Source organism: Filicampus tigris, chromosome 9 (genome assembly GCF_054856515.1).
Source record: "Filicampus tigris isolate MCC_2025a chromosome 9, RoL_Ftig_1.0, whole genome shotgun sequence".
Taxonomy (NCBI): Eukaryota; Metazoa; Chordata; class Actinopteri; order Syngnathiformes; family Syngnathidae; genus Filicampus; species Filicampus tigris.
Window position 1 is genome coordinate 7686254 of NC_141225.1, and position 20004 is coordinate 7706257.

A 20004-nucleotide genomic window follows, 5' to 3' on the forward strand; every position below is an offset into this window, starting at 1 on the left:
GTGGTATAATGAATCATCTCTGGGTTATTTTGACAAAATTATGTCACAGACATGTTACTGATTCACCTTGGAACTTTTTTTAAATTGGGAAGAAAATGCATGTCTTATTAAGTTTGTTTTTGAGATAATACAGTATGTTCATGGCTCTAACTCGACGATTCAAGTTGGTTAAATTCAAGATTTTAAAGGATATTTTGTAATATCAAGCCCTTTCAGTAGGGATGTAATGATTCATCGAAAATTGATTTAAAATCAATTTAAACTGCTTAAAATATGCATCTATATAAAAAAAAATAACCGACTCACAACGCCATGTTAACCACTCTCTCACGTCTCTGCAAACTGCAAACGCACATCAAATTCAATGCAAAATCGTTGACAATTCATTTTAATAGTCGATGCGTTTTTTATTTATGTATCTAATTATTATGCATTGTCACCTGGAATTTTTTTGTTTACATGGCTGTCAGGAGTGTTATAAATCGTTACTGTCCTGCGAAAAACACGTATGTGCAATTTTGTAATTTATTTTCATTTTCACGTTAATGGGATGTCTGTAACGCAGAAACCCCATTCACGTAAATAATAAATGGATATGTTTTTTTCACAGGACAGCGTCGAAATATTATATTCACCCGCCTTTTTTTTCCCCTTAGCATTAGACTTATGATATTCAGACGACAGAAATTCCTTCCTCTTTATTTGTTTTAAATGTTGTAAACAGTTTGAGGACTCTGAAACCCTCTGAAACGGTGAAAAAGCACTCACCTGGCTGCACCTTTGGAAGTTGATATTGCCAGAAGAAGCATCCCGTCATCACCATGGACAACACGAGAAAGAACACCAAACCCACTTGGGTCCATTTCACCTTCATCTTCTTGGTTTTTGTGACTCCTTGGAACTGGACGGTGGGAGCAGGTGGAGGAGGAGCTGGAGGGACAGCGGCAGCGGCGGGAGGAGTTGTCTTCAATGGAAGCACACATGAGTCACTCATAAAAATCGCGCTGAAAAATGACTCGAATCCAAAACACAAGTGATCCACTTGGCACTCCACACAGTACTCACCCCCAGAGCAGGACGGACGAGATTAACGGTGACACAGCAATCTTCTTACCACTCAATCAACCACCTAAACATCATTCCGCTTTAGGCAATGGTGGTGTCCCATGTTGACAAAAGGCACAAAAGCAGACCGCCATGTCTGATTTTGCTGGGACTCCGCTGTAATCTGACGGCCAGCGCCCCTCTTTCCTCATCACAATTCAATTTCCTTTCCTGTAGCTCCAGCCTGTTGACATCATAATCCCTAGATTTACTCCACCAAAGCGGTCTGGCAGGGGGGAAATCTTAATCCCTAATCCCTGTGAATCACTTCGCTTCAGTCCTGTCTGTCGAGTGTATCCCGCGAGATGGGCGCCTTCCGCCCCACGCAGGTTCAGACGGCGCAGAATTGGGCCCCTGAGGCAAGCTGCGATGTTTCGCCGTGGTGCGGCCATTGTGGTTCAAATGAGGAAATCAAAGCAAGGCAAGGCAGCTTTATCTAATTATCACATTTCATACACAAGGTAACTCAATGGGCTTCACACAAGCAAAGACAACACCTACAAGCATTTACAAACACAACAGTTAACGACATTCAGAAGCAAAGCAGGAAAAACAAAAGTAGTTTACTAAAGAGCATGCAACGGCAACATTTAAAAACATTAACAGAAAACTTTAAAAACATTTGAAATCAATGGTATGGGAAAAAGATACATTTTGAACCTGGATTTAAAAGCATTTAAACTTGGGGCTGACTTCACTTCTGTTGGCAATTTTGTGTGCAGCATAACGGCCAAATGCAGCTTCACCATGTTTACTTTGAACCCTGAGCTTCAATAATTGACTACAGATCTCAGTGACCTACTGGTCTTATATTCAATCAGCATTTCTATTAATGTATTCAGGACCCAAAATATTTAGTGAATTATAGACCAGTAGCGGGATTTTAAAATCTATTCTACAGTTAATTGGTAGCCAGAGTAAAGCCTGGAGGACTGGAGTAATATGTTCTGATCTCTTTGTTCTGGTTAAAATCTGAGCTGCAGTTTTTTTTAATGAGCTGCAACTGTTTGATGCTCTTTTGAGGGAGTCCAGTAAGAAGACCATAACAATATTCAAATCTACCGGAGATAAAAGCATGGATGAGTTTCTACTGGTTTGCTTGAAGTATGCAAACCTTTAGTCCGGATGTTTTTCAGCTGGTACAAGTGCTGTTTTAGTCAATGATTTCATATGATTATTGAAAGTCAGGTCTGAGTCTTTCAGCACCACAAGATTTTGGACTTTGGTTTTTAAGGACAGTGACTCCAGGTGTTTTCTAAAAGAAATCCTCTTTTCTTTATTGGCGAAAAAAATTAACACCGTTTTGGTTTCGCTGAAGAAAATATTGGTTCCTCCAGTTGTTAATTTGCCCCCTCGAGGGCCGGTACCCTAGGTGTTTTTTTATGTCACGCTGCTGCAGCCCACCTGATTCAAATGATCAGGATCGTCCTCCTCAGACCTTGTTGATTATATGATCATTTGAATCAGGAGTGTTGTAACAGGGAGGGATAGAAAACAGGCAGGACAGCGGCCGTCGAGGACTGGAATGGCCCACCCCTGCTCTAAACAGTGACACAATATGTCAATTTTGATAAATATAGCTGTGTGTCATCTGCATAACTATGATAGCCAACATTGGCGTTCAGAAGCATTTGACCCAAAGAAAGCATAAACAGATAGAAAAAATGCGTCCAAGGGCTGACCCTTGAGGGACCCCACACGTCAAGGCCATTCGGTCAGATTCAAAATTTCCAATGGTCACAAAGTAACTCCGCATCTTTGGATGGCAAAAAGTACAAAAACCTGTGTATCATTTCAGCATTTATACTTTTAAGTATTTTTGTTTGCTGGATACCCAAGAAAAGTCATGTCATGTCATGTCATGTTCCACACCGCTTATCCTGTACAGGGTCGCGGGGAGGTGCTGGAGCCTATCCCAGCTGACAACGGGCGAGCGGCAGACTACACCCTGAACTGGTTGCCAGCCCGTCGCAGGGCACACACAGACACCGTCCCTGAGCGGGAACCGATCCCACTCTGCCCGCACTCAGGCGTGTGTACCACTTCCCATGAAAAGTTTCTAATGTAAAACAGGTGCCTTGGCTCAACAAAGCAATACCCTTCTACATAAACGCCCGAGTTATTAAATAAGTCTTAATGCTGCACATAGGCTGACTCGTTTATATAGACGTATAGTGATTTCAAGCAAGCTGTAATCTCTCAATCATACCTAGGGGCAATTTAAAGTGTTCAATTAACCTACCATGCATGTTTTTGGAATGTGGGACAAAACCCACGCAGGCACGGGGAGAACATGCAAACTCCACACAGGAAGGCCGGGGCCCGATTCAAACCCATCACCTCTGCACTGTGAGGCGGACGTTCTAACCAGTCAACCAACATGCCGCCCCAAATATTAAGATAAAATATAAATATAGAAACAACAAACAAGTAGTAGAATACAGAAAAAAATCAAATCAAACATCACTGGAACACATGCATAAAAAAGATGTTTTTAATTGCTTTTTACAAGTATGCAAAGAAGGGGCAGCTCTCAGCTCATATGGAAGAGCATTGCTCCAGGCGCAACCGACTCAAAAGCTCTGTCGCCTACCTACAACCAATAGAAGGTGGTCAGTCGACCGCAGTGACCTGACAGGACAGTGAAAAGACAGAAGATCTCTTCACTATTCAGGTGTTTGACCATGAAGGGCTCTGGAAGTGACAGTTAGAATTTTGTATTTGATCCTAAAATGAACTGGCAGCCAGTGCAAATTGGCAAAAACAGGAGTGATATGATTGAATGTATGAGATTTTGTCAGAATCCCGGCAGCAGCATTTTGAATTCATTGGAGACGGTCTAATGAAGTTTTGTTGAGGCAGGAGAAGAGAGAGTTACAGTAGTCAAGACATGAAGAAACAAAAGCAGGGATGATTATGTCTAGCTCGACATGTGATACCATGGATCTGAGTTTGGAAATGTTTTTGAGATGAAAAAAAAGCAGTCCTACCACTTGCATTCAGTCAGAATCAAACAATAACATCCAACGAACCAGTTTAGTTTAGTTTTGTTTCTTATTTTGTGTCAAGCACAATTATAAGTGCCCAGATGGCAGATATTCACAAATACAGAATATCAAACAAGGAGAGTGCCCTTGCATAGTACTGTATCCACACACATAACAGAAAGTGAGCCAAATAAAATGACTTACAAATAAACAGATAATAGAGTCTTTCGCCCTCGGATATTGCAAACATCCGTATCCTACAATTTACAGAATAATTTCCTCCTCAAATCATGAGACAGAGGACAATCAAATAAAAAATGCTTTTCATTTTCAATATCACTTCAGTGACTCAAAAAACGTCTGCTCCTCATGAAGTAGAAACACCCTGCTTCCAGAGCATAGCTGTAATGTTTACGTACAACATTTAAAAACAGATTGTGCTCAAATTGGGAAGTTGAAGTTGACATATGCATCACGACCAAAATGATCTTTAAATAAAATCTAAGTTCTTATCTTCAGTTTACATAAAACTTCATTTGACCAAGAGCGTTTATACCTTTCGAAATAAAGTCTTTGATGTGTACTATACAATACACGATATGGTTTTCACTGGGGAATTCCTGTTTTTCATATCTCTAAGCTAGATTCAATAGAACCAAATGCTCATGCTCAAACAACGAAATCCTACCCATACAAATAGTACTGACATGGGACCCAAATGCCCAACGGCAGATGACAGACCTAATTGGAATTGACTTTAATAGTTTTGTACTAACTGCGACTAGTGCAGCAACACACAGGTAAAAACGCAAGACAGTTAATGTCAAAGTCCAGATAAAGAATTCTTAAATATAGGAAAGGAGTCCTTGGGGGCCCAGATAAAGAGTCTTTGAAGATTGGGGAACTGGATTCAGAGAGCAGGATGGGGAGAGTTACACTAGTGGCAAAACACTTAACAGCCATGGGGGCAGGCAAACATGCTAAGGTGAAGCTCAGGGGCAGACAGTGTTGCGACAAAAGATCACTCCACAGAAATACACTGAAGCAAATTGCAACAGCGTGTATCCAAACAATCTGGCATCGAGTGAATTGTCAGCAGATCTTTGAATAGGAGGGCGCGACTGACTGGCAGGAGTGGGCGTGGCTGACTGGCTGTGACAGACTGATTGTTTTCTTTGAGGAATTCCCATTGTTTATGTCTCTAAAGGCCTACATAGACCAATCCGACGTTAGCCGACTGTGACCGATGCTTACCCCCTGTGGCGTCGGGCCGGCTGTCTGCACATCACGTTGGAAAAATCCACCGCAATGACAGACAGCGACGCTGATCATTAAAGTACCTTCTGCGCATGCGTAAGATGCAATACCCTTCCATACCATCGGCGGCAGTCATTGTTCCTCATGGTTAGAAAAATCAAACCGGAAATCTATTGCCCGGGGGCGGATTATAAAAACGTAAACAATGCACTCAGCTATATATTTTCGCTCATGATGAACTCCCACACGAAGTAAACACTCACGTTCTTGACACAGTATCACGAAATACAGTACCTACCAGAGCTGGGCACTTGACCCCTTTTTGCCGGTCCGGCCACGACCCTCCACCCTTGACCTGGGTTCCCTTCCGGCCGCGACCCTTCGGCCATATTCATAAACATTGTCGGCCCCCGCCCCGTTATGCTATCCGCCCCCTCAACCCCAAAGAAAAGCGTTGACGTTGCCGCGGGAGAGATGCTAACGGAAGAGGCTTTTTAAAGCTAATTAGCTGGCTAATTTACAATTCGAACCTGTCACCAACAGCACAATGCGTCGGTCATGTGAATCAATGCGGCAGTTGTCGCTCTCGCCGTTGCGGGAGTAGAAAGAAGCCTAAAAAGAAGCCTTTCACCGAGTAGGCTGAGATGAAATTTCGCTAGCACGTCAAACGCATGAGGGCCGATTAGTGGGCCGGACTAAAATCCACTTCCAGCCATGCTTAGTCCAGCCCTTTTTTAAAATTTGTCAGCCCCCACCCGCCGCCCCAAAAATGGGCATCCGGCTGAAAACTCTGACCGGTCCGGCCCAGGGACGGACTGCCCAGCTCTGATACTTACATTGTCAACCCTCGCTCTTCTACTTGTAAGATTAAGGCAGCAAAGGCATGCTCACTGTTTATCCGCATGTACACTTCCCATTGGTGCTCCGAGCGCTGATTTGCTAGCTAACAACCAATCAGAGTGACCAAATGTCCCGACTCACGACGCTGATTCAACATGCTGAAACGCCCACCAGAGACTTCCTGACAGGGTCCAACGTCTCTACACCAATCAGACGCCGCAATCAGACGCCACGACGCTTCCCGACCTCCGACGTTGGATTGCTGTATCTAAGCCCTAAGGCGGATACCTAGTGTCGAACACAAGACAGTCTGTGCTGTATGCACTGAAGCAATCAAGTCATATGCCTTACATGTGGTTAGTTATGATCAAACAATCAAATCCTAACTATACAAACGGCCAGATGGTTTTCACTGAGGGATTCCCGTTATGTCTCTAATCCGGATTTAGTTTAGCAGCCTCACCGTGGGCTGCAATGATCATATCTTCCTTAAAGATGACTTTCGTGGCCCTCTCCTCACGGATGTGATAAAAAAAAAAAAAAATACACGTGACCTCGTCATGTAATCAATTCACAAAAGGGATATCGGCTCACTACTATATTGAATTTTCTGTTCCTGAGGTTTGGCTGGAGCTTTATCACAATATATTAGTAGTTTGTGGAAAATCTTACGCCCATAAGGAATAGTGTGCATGCGCTGATCCGGGTTATATAACTTGTGATAAAGCGCACACAAACGCACACATGTGCACACGCACGCCTTTTTACCTGCACTTGTATCCCATCCATAGTGGCTTCCCTGAGGACTTTACTCCCGGCCTTGCCCATGCTTCCAACACACCGGCTGTGACCTGACACAGAAACACACAAATGGGGCCTCATTTGCATTTGTAAATGTATTCATATTCACATTCTGTATTCGTGCAACGTGGCGGTTTTCACAGTATCAGGCACATGCAAGTGAGAGACCCCCCCCCCAAAGTCATGTGATGTATAACAAGGTAACAACTGCAATAGAAAAACACAACCAGATCAGTCACTGCAACTACATGAGACACTGTAAATATGGCCCAGTGTGAAAAGTAACATTTGATGACCTGACACACAAAAACACTATGCAACAAAATATTAAAGAAGCTCTTTAAAACACATCCTGGTTCTCAAATGGCAGTAATCTGCCACTCTGAAGTCAGCATATTCCAGTTATTACAACTCCAATATGAGACAATATGGGCTGGTGGCAGATGCCCATTATTAAATTTTTACCTTTATTGACCACTTATTTGATTGCTGAGAATAACAAATGCACCATAGAAATAATGCTGGCTGATACTTTTGATGAAGACATCACATAAGCCCAAGGATATGAATCAATTTTAAAGTGTCATGCTATTTAACATATGACAGCATGTCAGATCAATTTCCAGAAGCCATATGTATCAAAACCCCATATGATCTAAAACTGTGATCGCAGATTAAGTCAGATAAAAAAAAAAAATCCTGCATGATTTCCGCTTACTGGGCATTAATTTACAAGGTGTTACGTGTTCTCTTGAGCTTTCAATACCAATGGGAGAGTAGTTTAATCAGAATCAGAATTCCCTTTATTGTCATTATACCTGTAATTGAGTTGACAGGGTTATACTAGGGCGCGACCAATTATTCAGCCAGCCAATTAAATTGGCCGATTATGGCTCTTCAAACATCGGCCAAAAGAATCGGACTTTAAGCTGCTGCCGATTGCATTTATTTTATGTACTCCAACCATTTGTTGTACAAAAATAACACTGGCATTATTATTTACTACACATAAATCTATTTCTATACACTTGCATCCTCAATTATGTTTAAAGAATTTAGTTTATAAGGTAATTGTTTAGATCTATCACTTAACTTTAGAGCTATCACTTGACGCAACACAACTTTTACAAACATCGCTTGGGTGAGCAATGCAAGTTGAAATAGGACCTGACCTGAATGTTACTATTTTACATGCAACCTAAAGTCATGGTTTGTTAAAACCCCCCGAATATAAATAAGTTAAAAAAAATAAAATAAAGAAATTAATAAAAATACAGTGCAACATAAATCAAACCTAAATGTTTGCATGCATTCTTGAAACATCCATCCATCCATCCATTATCTGTACCGCTTCTCCTCACAAGGGTCGCGGGGCGTGCTGGAGCCTATCCCAGCTGTCTTTGGGCAGTAGGCGGGGGACACCCTGAACTGGTTGCCAGCCAATCGCAGGGCACACAGAGACAAACAACCGCACTCACAATCACACCTAGGGGCAATTTAGAGTATCCAATCAACTTACCATGCATGTTTTTGGAATGTGGGAGGAAACCGGAGTAGCCGGAGAAAACCCACGCAGGCACGGGGAGAACATGCAAACTCCACACAGGGAGGCCGGGGCCGGGATCGAACCCACGACCTCTGAACTGTGAGGCGGACGTGCTAACCAGTCGACCACCGTGCCGCCATTCTTGAAACAATAGATATGCAAAATAGGTTGATATGACACACCTGTAAAGAGACGTTAAAAGCTCACACGGCAAAGTGTTAACATGGGTTCCACTTTCCTGCATTCTTTATTTATTCATTTTATTTACAACTTAGCAGTCAGCACTCAATGCTACAGTATTCATTCAACATTCTTCGTTGTGGCTTTTCTTCTTCTGCTGTCTAGTCATGTACGTCATCATGTGGGCGCCACCCAGTGTTCAGACTAAGACACCACAGTTTAATCAAATGGTGACAAACTTATATTCCTAATCGTAAATGCTACATGACGCACTGTTGTAGTCAATGTAATTTCGTGCACTTGCCTTGAAAAGTTGCAATACCATAAAGTTTGATTGGAACTTTTTTGGGCAACTAGATATTTGTTTCATTTTATTTATTTCATTCTAAAAAATTAATTGAATTGTGTCTTCTACAGGGTGTCCATAAAGTCTAGACCAGGGGTCACCAACTCCGGTCCTCGAGGGCACCTGTCCAGCTCATCAGCAAGCTCTTGAGAAGCCTGATAACGATCCTGATCATTTTAACAGGTGTGTTATAGCACGGAGAGATTGAAAACCTGCAGGACAGGTGCCCACGAGGAGTTAGTGACCCCTGGTCTAGACATAGAGGTAAAAAATAACTTCAAACAACATAACATTTTCAAAATACATGTTTTTAATGGTAATTAATTATTTTTTTAAAATCATAATAAGGTTGGTCTTAAATCAGGGCCAGTGCTGGTTCTGGCAGAGCTCATTGTCTGGCCACCACCCAAAAAATCTTAGTGTTGGACTCTGCAATATAGTTATCGTTGAACCCCACTGTTCGCAGAGAATATAGTGACCAGGCCAGGGCACGAATAGTGAAAATCAGAGTATAATTGATGCTCACTGAAATGTATTGGGTAGAAAAATGTTATCTTATACATTACATAAATTAATCAGCCGATTCATCGGTAGTCAGTATTTTTATTTTCTACCAAAAGTCAGCACGGGCCTAAAAAAATCTGTATCGGTCCAGCGCAATAATATAATTACAATAATTTACCCTATTGCTGTCTTGGTTTTGATTGAGGGTTTTTTTTCCTGTTTTTAGCACCAGATGGAGGGGAGGCCGTTCCCTTCAGCGTCGCATCTGTTTCGCATTGTAATCACCAGTGTTTAAAAGGACTCTTTCTGCTACCATGCCTCGTCGGACTGTTGATCATGCTCGCTGTTATTGCCCAAGAGTTATTTTACCAGACCTCTCGTTCATGTTCATAGTCGCTTCTCTCTGATAGATTTTGGTGTTGTATTTTTGGTTTGTTCATCATTTTAGACAGATTTTTGTTTACATGTAATTGTATCAAACCATGTCGTTTTTGTACTTTCGGGTATAATATTTAACTTGCCGTTGCCAGGCGCTTTTTGTTTTTATTCAGTTATTACTGGCTTTGTTCTGACAGCAATTTCTGTTATACTTTGTCGGCCCACGTTTATTTTGTGTGGCTCCGGGGGTGTCTCTGTGGTGGTGGTGCTCTGGGTGGCCATGGGCTGTCATTCCTCTCAGATTGGATTAGCTCCCCTTGGGTACGCCTTCCTCATATGGTTTCTCTGTTTCTTGCCATGTGTGGAAAATTCCTATATACTGTAAATAAAATTTGATTTTGGTGGACCTATTTGCAAGTCATGGCATGAGGACAATAGAAGAAGCCTTGATAAATAAAGTGCATTTACTGTATTAACACTGAAAGATACATCTTGTCTCCTCTTGATTTTCCTTTTTAAAACGAGCAAAGACTGGACTTTCTTTTTTAACAATGAAACATACATTTTGTGAACCAGTGGGGAAAGCCTCACTTTTTACTTCATGGTCGGCTGCTATGGCAGCACTTCCAAATATGGACACGCTGTTGCGCGTAGGTCTTTTCTGAACGTGCCGATTGAACATATGACATTGAGCAAGCGAGGTACCAGCTATGTGCATCACACGCATGCAGTTTAACAAATGAGATTGAGGGGAAAAACGTTGAGTAGTGTTGCCAACCAAGTTCACTCTCAAAATGGGAGGGAAAAAATATTAGAGCGTAACAAAAATTTTAAGTTCAACACAGGACGTTTTCACACATTTTTTGTTGAATGTAATGGCAACTCCACTAAAAAAAACAAAAAAAACAACAACCAGCAACTACACAGCAAATTTAGCATATTTTGTGCGCGAGCTAGGTAGTGCGGGGACCCGATGGAGCAGTTTATGTGCGCCCATTTGTATAATGTGGCTCTTTGCAGGAACAAATTGTGGCTCCAGTTTTAATAAATTAATGCTTTAACGTGATGACAGTCATTCTTATTGGAAGTCTTAACTTAAACTATGTTCCCTGTAAAAGTAACTGAGTCAATTGAATTTACAGAATACATGCACATCATGGCGCTTGGTCGGATCGTACCACCTCTGCCTCAATTTCAGCCAGGAAAAACCATGCCATGTACTATACAACTACTCTATTGAGACCAGGTTTTGGTGCCATTATGTGGCAACGTAGCGTGTTTTGGAAACAAAACAAAATTAGCAGAGTTTTTCAATGAATAGTCGTGGATAGGTTCCAGAGGAGAAAAAATCAAATTGGTGAAAATATGAAGAACGAGTGGCAATTGTGGGAAAACTGTATTACAACATTGCTTTGTCGCGTTTAGCGTCAGGTTGAGGAGGCAAATGTTGAGAAGCAGGGAGGTGAGGTGCACACAAAAAAAATGGTTAAAGAGAACGAAAAGACATACAAGATACTTGGGTGAATCAAAAATAATACGGTACATAAACAGAAGTCCAAACGAACAAAAGTTCAAAGCACAAAAAAACAAACAGTTGGAAAAACACTTGACTCGAATCAAGACAGCAAACAAACAACAGGAAACAAAACATGACTAGGACAATGAAGCGGCTAAGACTGAAAGGAAGCGGTGAACAAAATAAAGTATAAAGAAAGTGCAAGAGACAACACCCGGGGAACACTTGGACAAGACACAAGTGGCTGCGAGTGTTGATGGGTTGACACAATGGAGTGGGTTGATAGGTGGACACAATAACCTAACGAGACAGACACAGACAAAAAGGGACAAAACTAAAATGGAATCGTTGCACACCATCTTATATAACACCAATCTACCTCTGCATCGCAGTCAGGAACGGAACACATTTGGTGCAAGTAGTATCAGGGCCAACTTTGAACAAAGTGCAGCAATATTGTTGAGTCTCCAAGTCCCAGAGCATTGTGAGCTGAAACCGCCAAGAATGCTAATTTGCTCTGATGGCTTATTCCGATTTTCAACTTGCTGTCCAAACTGCTTATACTGCACTATGTCATGGTTCCAAGTCTTTTATCATATGAGGACCTCCTCACTCATACGTGTTGGCGATTCTCAACGGAACACAACTGGTAATTAAATAAAAATGAGTTTAATTCATCTTCATTACATTTATTTATCACGCATTGTCTTCTTTTTAACTTAAAAATGAGAAGTTGTTGACTTGAAAACGAGTAACAAAAATATCAAAAATGATATAGTTACCTTTGTTATATATAACTCATTTTTTACTTTTTTACTTTTTTTTAACTTTAATTTACTACAAACTAATGGGGCTGCTTTGAACAAGTTCCCTTTTAACAGGCATTTAAACTTTGAATATACTGTAACTTAAAATATCTTTTGAGTATTTTCCATGAAGACAAGTGTGCTGTTAACTGCTTAATGAGTGTTTTTTTCCTCTACTAGAGCAAAAGCATTAATTATACATTCACTTATCATCTTAGAAATAAATGAATAAATGTTTCCACGTCGTATCCCCTGCAATGTGTTTGTGGACCCCTAGTTGGGAAACACTGTTCTAATAGGCAAGGAAGTTTTATTTCTATAGCACATTTCATACACAAGGTAATGAAATTGTGCTTTACATAATTAAAAGCACAACATTTGAAAGCATTTACAAACAAAAGAAGTGAAGACATAAGAAAAGAAATAAAATCCGTCTGTTTGGTTGACACTTTGTAAGCATGTTTTCTCCAGTCAAAGCAGAACTTAATGGGGCCATGTTACGGAAACTGACTTTTCTTTTGGCTTAAAGACGGAGTTTAAGAGATGCGACCTGCTGGCGTGTTGTGTGAGTGTTTGGGTGTGAGCTGTGGCTGATAGCAGCTCCGGGCTTTCGAAACAGAGTTTCTAAAGCACAAATGCAAGCATAAATAGCATTAGTTTAAAGCCCAATAAAATAATAAAATCGATAAAATATGGCACATCTGAGTGTGTCGCAGCAGGTCCACTGAATCATTAACACATCAATTAGAATGAACAGATAACATGATAAGACTGCTAGATTTGCTCTATTGCCCCACAGAACGAAGAGGGTTCTCCCATATTCCAAAAATATTCATGAAAAGATCATAATTGTCTTTACTTTAGACAAAAATATTGAGCTCCAAATTATTCTTGCCCTGACCAGATTTTGAATAAAAGTGTATTGTTTGTTCGCGCGGATACCAGTTGTGTTTAGTTTGATTTGTTTTAAATCAATTTCAAACTTTGGATATGCTTGTATCGGGAATTTTGTACATTTAAACTTAGACTATTGTCACTGTCCTGTGAAAAACACTTATCTCCAATTTTGGAAACTTTTTTTAATGTTCACTTTAATGCGATGTCCGTAACGCGGAAACATGATTCATGTAAAAATAAGAAAATGAAAAAAAACGGAGATAAGTGTTTTTCACATGACAGCGACGATATGTCAAAATGAAAGAAGCAAATATTTTGTGCTTTAATGTAACGGTCTTCAGTACGGTACACAGTAACACATACCAATATTGTCCCAAATTTGACCATTTTTGCCTCTTATGATCAAAGCTGGCAAAAGGCCTGATTGGTGGATGCCTGCAAAAGATTAACCTGACTGATTATCCTGTTGGTCAGGTATGTTTTAATAGTGATTTTTTCCTCATGATGAAATTTATGGGAGTGGTCAGGGCTCAATGGTAAATGTTAAACCTGTTCATATATTTACAATGGCAAATCCTCAACCGCAGTTCAGTCAATCCGACTTTGTGATTGTGACATGAACTGGAATAATTATGACGGCACTGGTCAAGGTACCTCTGTGTATGTGCGCAAACCACTCCCAAAACCCATTTGCCGCATGTACTCGCATAATTTCAACGCCGGTGGCGCAGTTGTCCTCAAATTGTGCCACGAGTACCACTAGTGGTACATGGTCTCTCTCTAGTGGTACCTGAAAGAATTACTGTTCAAGTACAGGTCCGTTATATTTAACTTTTAAGTTCAATACAGTTGCATTTACAGATTAAGAACTATTTGTTTTTATTTTTTTAGGGTAGTGTATATCAAGAAATTATTATGATGATAAGTAAAAAATACTCAGCAGTGCATTGTATTTTGCACAGAATTTTCCACACAGGGGACCAAAACAGTCTGATCTCCACTGATGACACCATTAACAACTTGGTCTCATATTTGGACCGAGCACAATGCAAGTATTATTCTCATCCTTTGCAGCCCGATGATTATGCACAAACCCGTTGAACTTTGTGATTCACAAGTATCATTCGATTTTAATGCACCATTAAACATTTATAGCAAGTGTGTGTCGGAATTCTTGCCCTTGATGAGGCCACGACGGAGCGTCGGTCAATCAATATGATGAGTTATGTAATAATTCAGCTCAGCATCATAATAACATACGCTGTAAAAAAACAACCTAAAATTTACTCAACAAATGTAGGGTAACACTTTGTATCCACTTTAATTGGGATTAATCATGCATTATGGGTAAAGAGTAACCTTAATGCAAAAGCTATGATATTGAGTAAAGTTTACTTTATCTTTACTACATTCCAGAACTAACTAACTCATTAAAATTAAGGTAAATACACAAATGTACCCAGAAATGTGAGGTAAAACTTACTCAAATATTCTTTACCGAAAATATATGATTTACATTTACTCAATTAAAGTGGCTGCAAATTTTGACATTATGAGGTAGATTCTCTAGGTTGTTGGTTTTTTTAAAGTGTAGGATCATTTTACTAAATTTTTCAAGGTGACGCTAAGTTGTTACTGATATAAAATAGGTTGTGTAGGCAGGGGCGCCCCAAGGTTTCTTGGTCCCCAGGAGATGCACAGATGGACAGACTTAAAAACAATACAATACTGTGTAAAAGTTTAAAGTTACCCCAAGTGTTGTTTCAGCCTGTTTTTTAGTACGGTACACAAACACGGGTCACTGTGTGACCTTAGCGTCTCCTCCTGCCTGCCTCACCAAGATACATTGAAATAACATTTAATTATTAACTGATCAAGATAGAGGCAAATGACATGACTTTGGCTCACAGCACAATAACCGTTTGCTTCCAAATACTTTTGAAATCACCGAGATTAAAATTCGGTGCATATGTGACAAAATGGGTTGAAGGGAAATATTACTGAATGACTTAAATAATCAAGCAATATTAAAGTGTGAATACTTGGAAGTGCAGATTAAAAAGTATTCTTTTACCCATGTTTATGATTGAGGTCTTTCATCCGTCCATCCATTTTCCAAATCGCTTAATCCTCACAAGGGTCGCGGGTGTGCTGGAGCCTGTCCCACCTGTCTTCAGCCGGTTACACCCCGAACTGGTTGCCACCCAATCGCAGGGCACACATAGATAAACAAGCATTTATACTCACAGTCACACCTAGGGAAACGCAAAACTCACGCAGGCACGGGGAGAATATGCCAACTCCACAGAGGAAGGCCAGGGACGGATTTGAACCCATGACATCTGCATTGAGGCAGATTTGCTAACCAGTCGGGCTGAGGTCTTATAGTTTTTTTTTTCAAATTATTTTTCTTGTTTGTAATTTTCATTTCTCAAATGTAAAGGTTTATTTGTGGACTTTGTTTTCAAGTGTGTCTTTAGTTACTTAGTTTTTACTTTTAGATATTGTACTTTTAATTTTGTAACGTAGATTGAGTTACCTTGTGCATGAAACCTGCTATGTAGTTACCTTAAAGTAAATATCTCCACTTTCTGTTCATTACTGTCCTTGTTTTTAAATGCGTCTTGACTGACATGTTTCATATTCATAATTATTAAATCATATTGATTTTTATATGATCTCTAGATTGCATCACAAATTGATTTTTTTTCTCTCGTAGTAGGGGGGCACTCTCTTCCTATTGGTCAATGCAGAAGAACCAATCGAAGGATGACTTAGGACATGTCGCACTATGCGGCAAGACGAACACAAAAACTGACATTCCAGTTTCTTCGTCATGGTCTTAAGCATCCCAGATGCCAGACGAGCAATCGTTGATTATGTCACATTACACGGGCTATGACGCATTAAGACAACTCAAAATCAACTAGACAGACGTGTCATATAAGACACGACACATCTGTCTGCGACATATCTGTCCCCTCAAAATCGTACTAGATTTGTGTAGTCTGATGTTGGCTTTATTGTACCATCGCTACCAGCAGTGACGAAAACTTACTTTCTTCAAAAACTTTCATATATCCATGATTCTTCAGGTTATTTTCCTCCCCCTCTCTTCTAGCAAGATATGCATCTGGGGGCATTTTCGCCCGTGTGCTTAAGCCAGAAGAGGTGCGCTACTACGCACTTTTTTGGCAGCGCAGATTCTTCCATCGATTTAAGTAGGCCCGATCCCAATAGCCACACTTGACCATGCGGTCCTCATTGAAGTTTTGAAGTGCACGTAGTGTTTGAGAGCGCAGGTTACAAGCGTACGAAAATTGCAGAATTAGGACAGTGCGTGTGATGTTATCGACTTACACCACTGCGTCATCAATCATGGCGGCACCAGTGGTTCTTTTGGCAATTTTGCTGCTTAAAATGATATTAAAACTGCAGTAAAATAATAGTAAAGTAAAAACTCGTGCTTGGGCTTCCGGTCATTGACAGCTATGGCTCCATTATTTGTACTATTTGTGGCCCTTGCACGATCTGCGGTGAATGCATAGAAGGTCGCAGATACGCTAGGACAAAATATGCAGGTGACTTTAAAAATACGTAGGTGACTTTAAAACATCGATGGAAATGAAACAAATTCAAAGTATAAAGTAGGGTTCGGCATCGATAACCGGGAATCGAGTGGAATCAGACCATCGTTTCGATTCTCCCAGAATTGTTCAGATTTTAGAATGTCGGTGCTAAATTTCTATTCCTAGTTAGCTGCGCGGAAAAACAATGAGTGAAGAAGGACGGATAAAAAAATGTGTGCGCCGTGCGCAGCCCCTCCTTCCACCATAGTATAACAGGTAGTTAGCACTGTAAATATGATGGTACGTGGGCTGTGGGTTTGGAACTTGGGATATAGTTGGTATAATGTTTAGAAACAAAACCGGTTAATGGAGTATTGGTTTACAGGACTCACGGGAATCGAGATTAATATTGTTAGTGATTGGTGAATACTGAACTAAGGATAGGATTAAATAAATTTTACTTTTCCTACCCCTTTTCGGCATGTTGAAAAGGAATTATGTAATATGTGGTGTATTGATACCGTATGTGTGTATTCCTACAGTATATTGTTTGTAATGTTTTGGTCATGTGGTTCTTGACATGTCTGGAACTAATTAAAGAAAGAAAGAATTACTGTAATGGCAGTCCATCCTTCACATCATTTTCCTCATGCTGCGTTTAGTCGGCAGACTCCTACTCAGACGCTAACAGATGCACGTACCACTGCAAAAATGGTAGCAGTGAAAACATGGACTAATGACTAATGAGGACATTTTCCGTATGATTAAGTGAAGTGGATTGGATAATGACGCATGACAAGCACTACCTTACACTAGTAAGTAGAGGTGGGCGATGTATATCGTCATCGATGTCATCGTCAATCTTGCTTTAACGATGTGTAATTTTACATTATCGAGTATTAATACTTCCTCTGACTCGAGTCAGTGGACGGCCGCAAAGTATGAGGAAATTCTGAAAAAATCAGTGCGCATTGACGGCAGAGAAGGAGGAAGTGATAATCATTGGCTGAATCGGCGGGCAGGACCCGGTCACGTGACTCTGTCCGCAATACAGCGGAGCTGTTTCCTCCTCATTTCAGGGAGGAGTGTCTAGCGGGGATTTATAGCGAGGCGCGAGTCCACGTTGTCCGTACAGTCTGTAAATGGTTTGGAGTTGACAAGACTGACGTCGGTGGGAATAACATAGTTAGATGTGCCAAAACGATCACCGTGAAGGGCAATTCTGTTGCACCACCAGCCATATGGATTACGAAGAAAACTTGGTGACCGCGCAAACACGCTAAACAAAAGGTTAAACACACACACACACACACACACACACACACACACACACACACACACACACACACACACACACACACACACACACACACACACACACACACACACACACACACACACACACACACACACACACACACACACAACACACACACACACACACACACACACAAAACAGTCGCTGAGTTGAACCAACAAATATAAATGCACGCACCCACCCACGCACACAGACACTCAGCACTTAAGCGAGCAAGGCAAACGTGACATCCTGGTTAACATTCAGTTTACACGCTTTTAGTCCGCATCATTCATAACTAGCCTGTATTCCCGAGGCATGTTGCACAAACTACGACGGTTTATTAGTGTGACGCCAGCATACACACCAACATGAATAAAGCCACAAATCTACACATCACAGCGATGAATGAGTGGGAAAATGCACTTTTCTGTAAATTGCAGTTTTTTTTATTCAACTTTATTCTGAATACGTTGGCCAATGTATGAGAAATGGGTGTTGTCATGACGACGTCTTTTTTCTCTCTCGCTGGGTGACACTTGGTCACACGTCACATATCAAATACATTTTTTCTCATTCTGATTACTGTAGTTAACACCCTTTTCTCTTTCTGACTCCTCTAGTAGTTGGCAGTGGTACACCAGTACCTCCTGCAGCTCAAAATGTCACATTTATGGAATAATAGCACAGACATTTAAATGACATAAATATTCCCAAAAATCAATGTAAATCTATACATAATTTTTTGTTTTGTATTGTTAAATATTGTCGTAGAATATCATTATGTTTTGCAGAAGCTGTATTTAGCAATTTAAAAGAGGTGTTGTTCACAAATGCTGTCTATCCACAAATGGTCTGTGAAGCAAGTGCAGATTTAACATATTTTTTGTAGAATATCATCAAATTATCATTATGGAGTTTTGTGAAAAAATATCGATTTTTTTTTTTTTTGCCCATATCGCCCACCCCTACTAGTAAGTAAAGAGAAACCCCACAGATGTATGATTATTTTTGCATGGACAATGATAGGTAATTATAAAAATACATATATATATATATATATATATATATATATATATATATATATATATATATATATATATATATAAAATGCAACCCAATCATTTTAAGAACATTCTAGGGAGGCTTCAGCCCACCCCTAAAATCGGCATAACAGCACCACAAAGTGTAGGTATAAATTACTCTTTATTCTATAATTCCTTTACTGCCTAAAATAAACCGGTAAATTTCATACAATTTTCATGATGGGTAATATTTACCACTCTCCAAAATAGCTTTTTTTTTTTACAGTGTATGGTTTCTAGACGCAGACTCATCACTCTTCTAGATATACTTGTAAATTCCAATAAAACAATAACAACCAACACTTTGACTGTGACAGTCAGTGTTCCAGCAATATTATAAGCAGGACTGCACACAAGCATGTTATATAAGCACCGTAATGAGTCAAACGGCTTTTTTTTAGGCCACGACATGCCCCGCGGTCATTCGCTCCTTGTCCACTTACCTCAGGATCTATCGGTCACGCTTCTTTTGGGTCTTTATTGACACAGAGACGTGAACAAAAAAATAAATATTCCGCTTTCCTTCTGTTCCGACTTTGGGAGCTCGGATGGTCTCCTGACAGATGTTGGTATCATAGTTATGACTAAATCCGACTTGTATCAAACCCAGCATTCTGGATTAAGCAGCACAGCCAATGGCCACATCTGCCATTGCACTTTACTGTGCGTGTTTGTGTGTGTGTGTGTGTGTTTTCATTTTATATTTTGGGATCACAAGTTGACTGAATGAAAAAAAAACAAAAAAACAACATACCCACATGCAGGTTACCAGCCAGGCAGTGATTATGTTACATTAAGGATGTGAATTTGCTTGGTGGCGTACTGCAAAACATGGCAGGAAATCTTAGGTGCATCAGATCAATCTTGTTTCTCAGTCTGGAGTCATACTTA

At 40.3% G+C, this 20004-nt stretch overlaps 1 protein-coding gene across 3 annotated transcripts in view; it reads right to left on the bottom strand.

Annotated features, from left to right (window-relative positions):
- Nucleotides 1-19696, bottom strand: part of lactbl1b (lactamase, beta-like 1b) — a 34956-nt gene extending 15260 nt beyond the window's left edge. The window contains exons 1-4 of one of the 3 annotated variants that reach the window (XM_086041715.1): nt 19557-19649; nt 15237-15355; nt 6957-7039; nt 769-964 (exon numbers count right to left, since the gene is read on the bottom strand). In XM_086041715.1, coding sequence (XP_085897841.1) covers nt 769-964; nt 6957-7039; nt 15237-15240 — 283 coding nt within the window. In that variant the 5' untranslated portion in view covers nt 15241-15355; nt 19557-19649. Of the gene's footprint in view, nt 1-768; nt 965-1065; nt 1985-6956; nt 7040-15236; nt 15356-19556 lie in introns of those variants that run through there. The other 2 variants (XM_086041716.1, XM_086041717.1) reach the window with 2 other exon arrangements.
- Between the last annotated feature and the right edge of the window lie 308 nt (nt 19697-20004).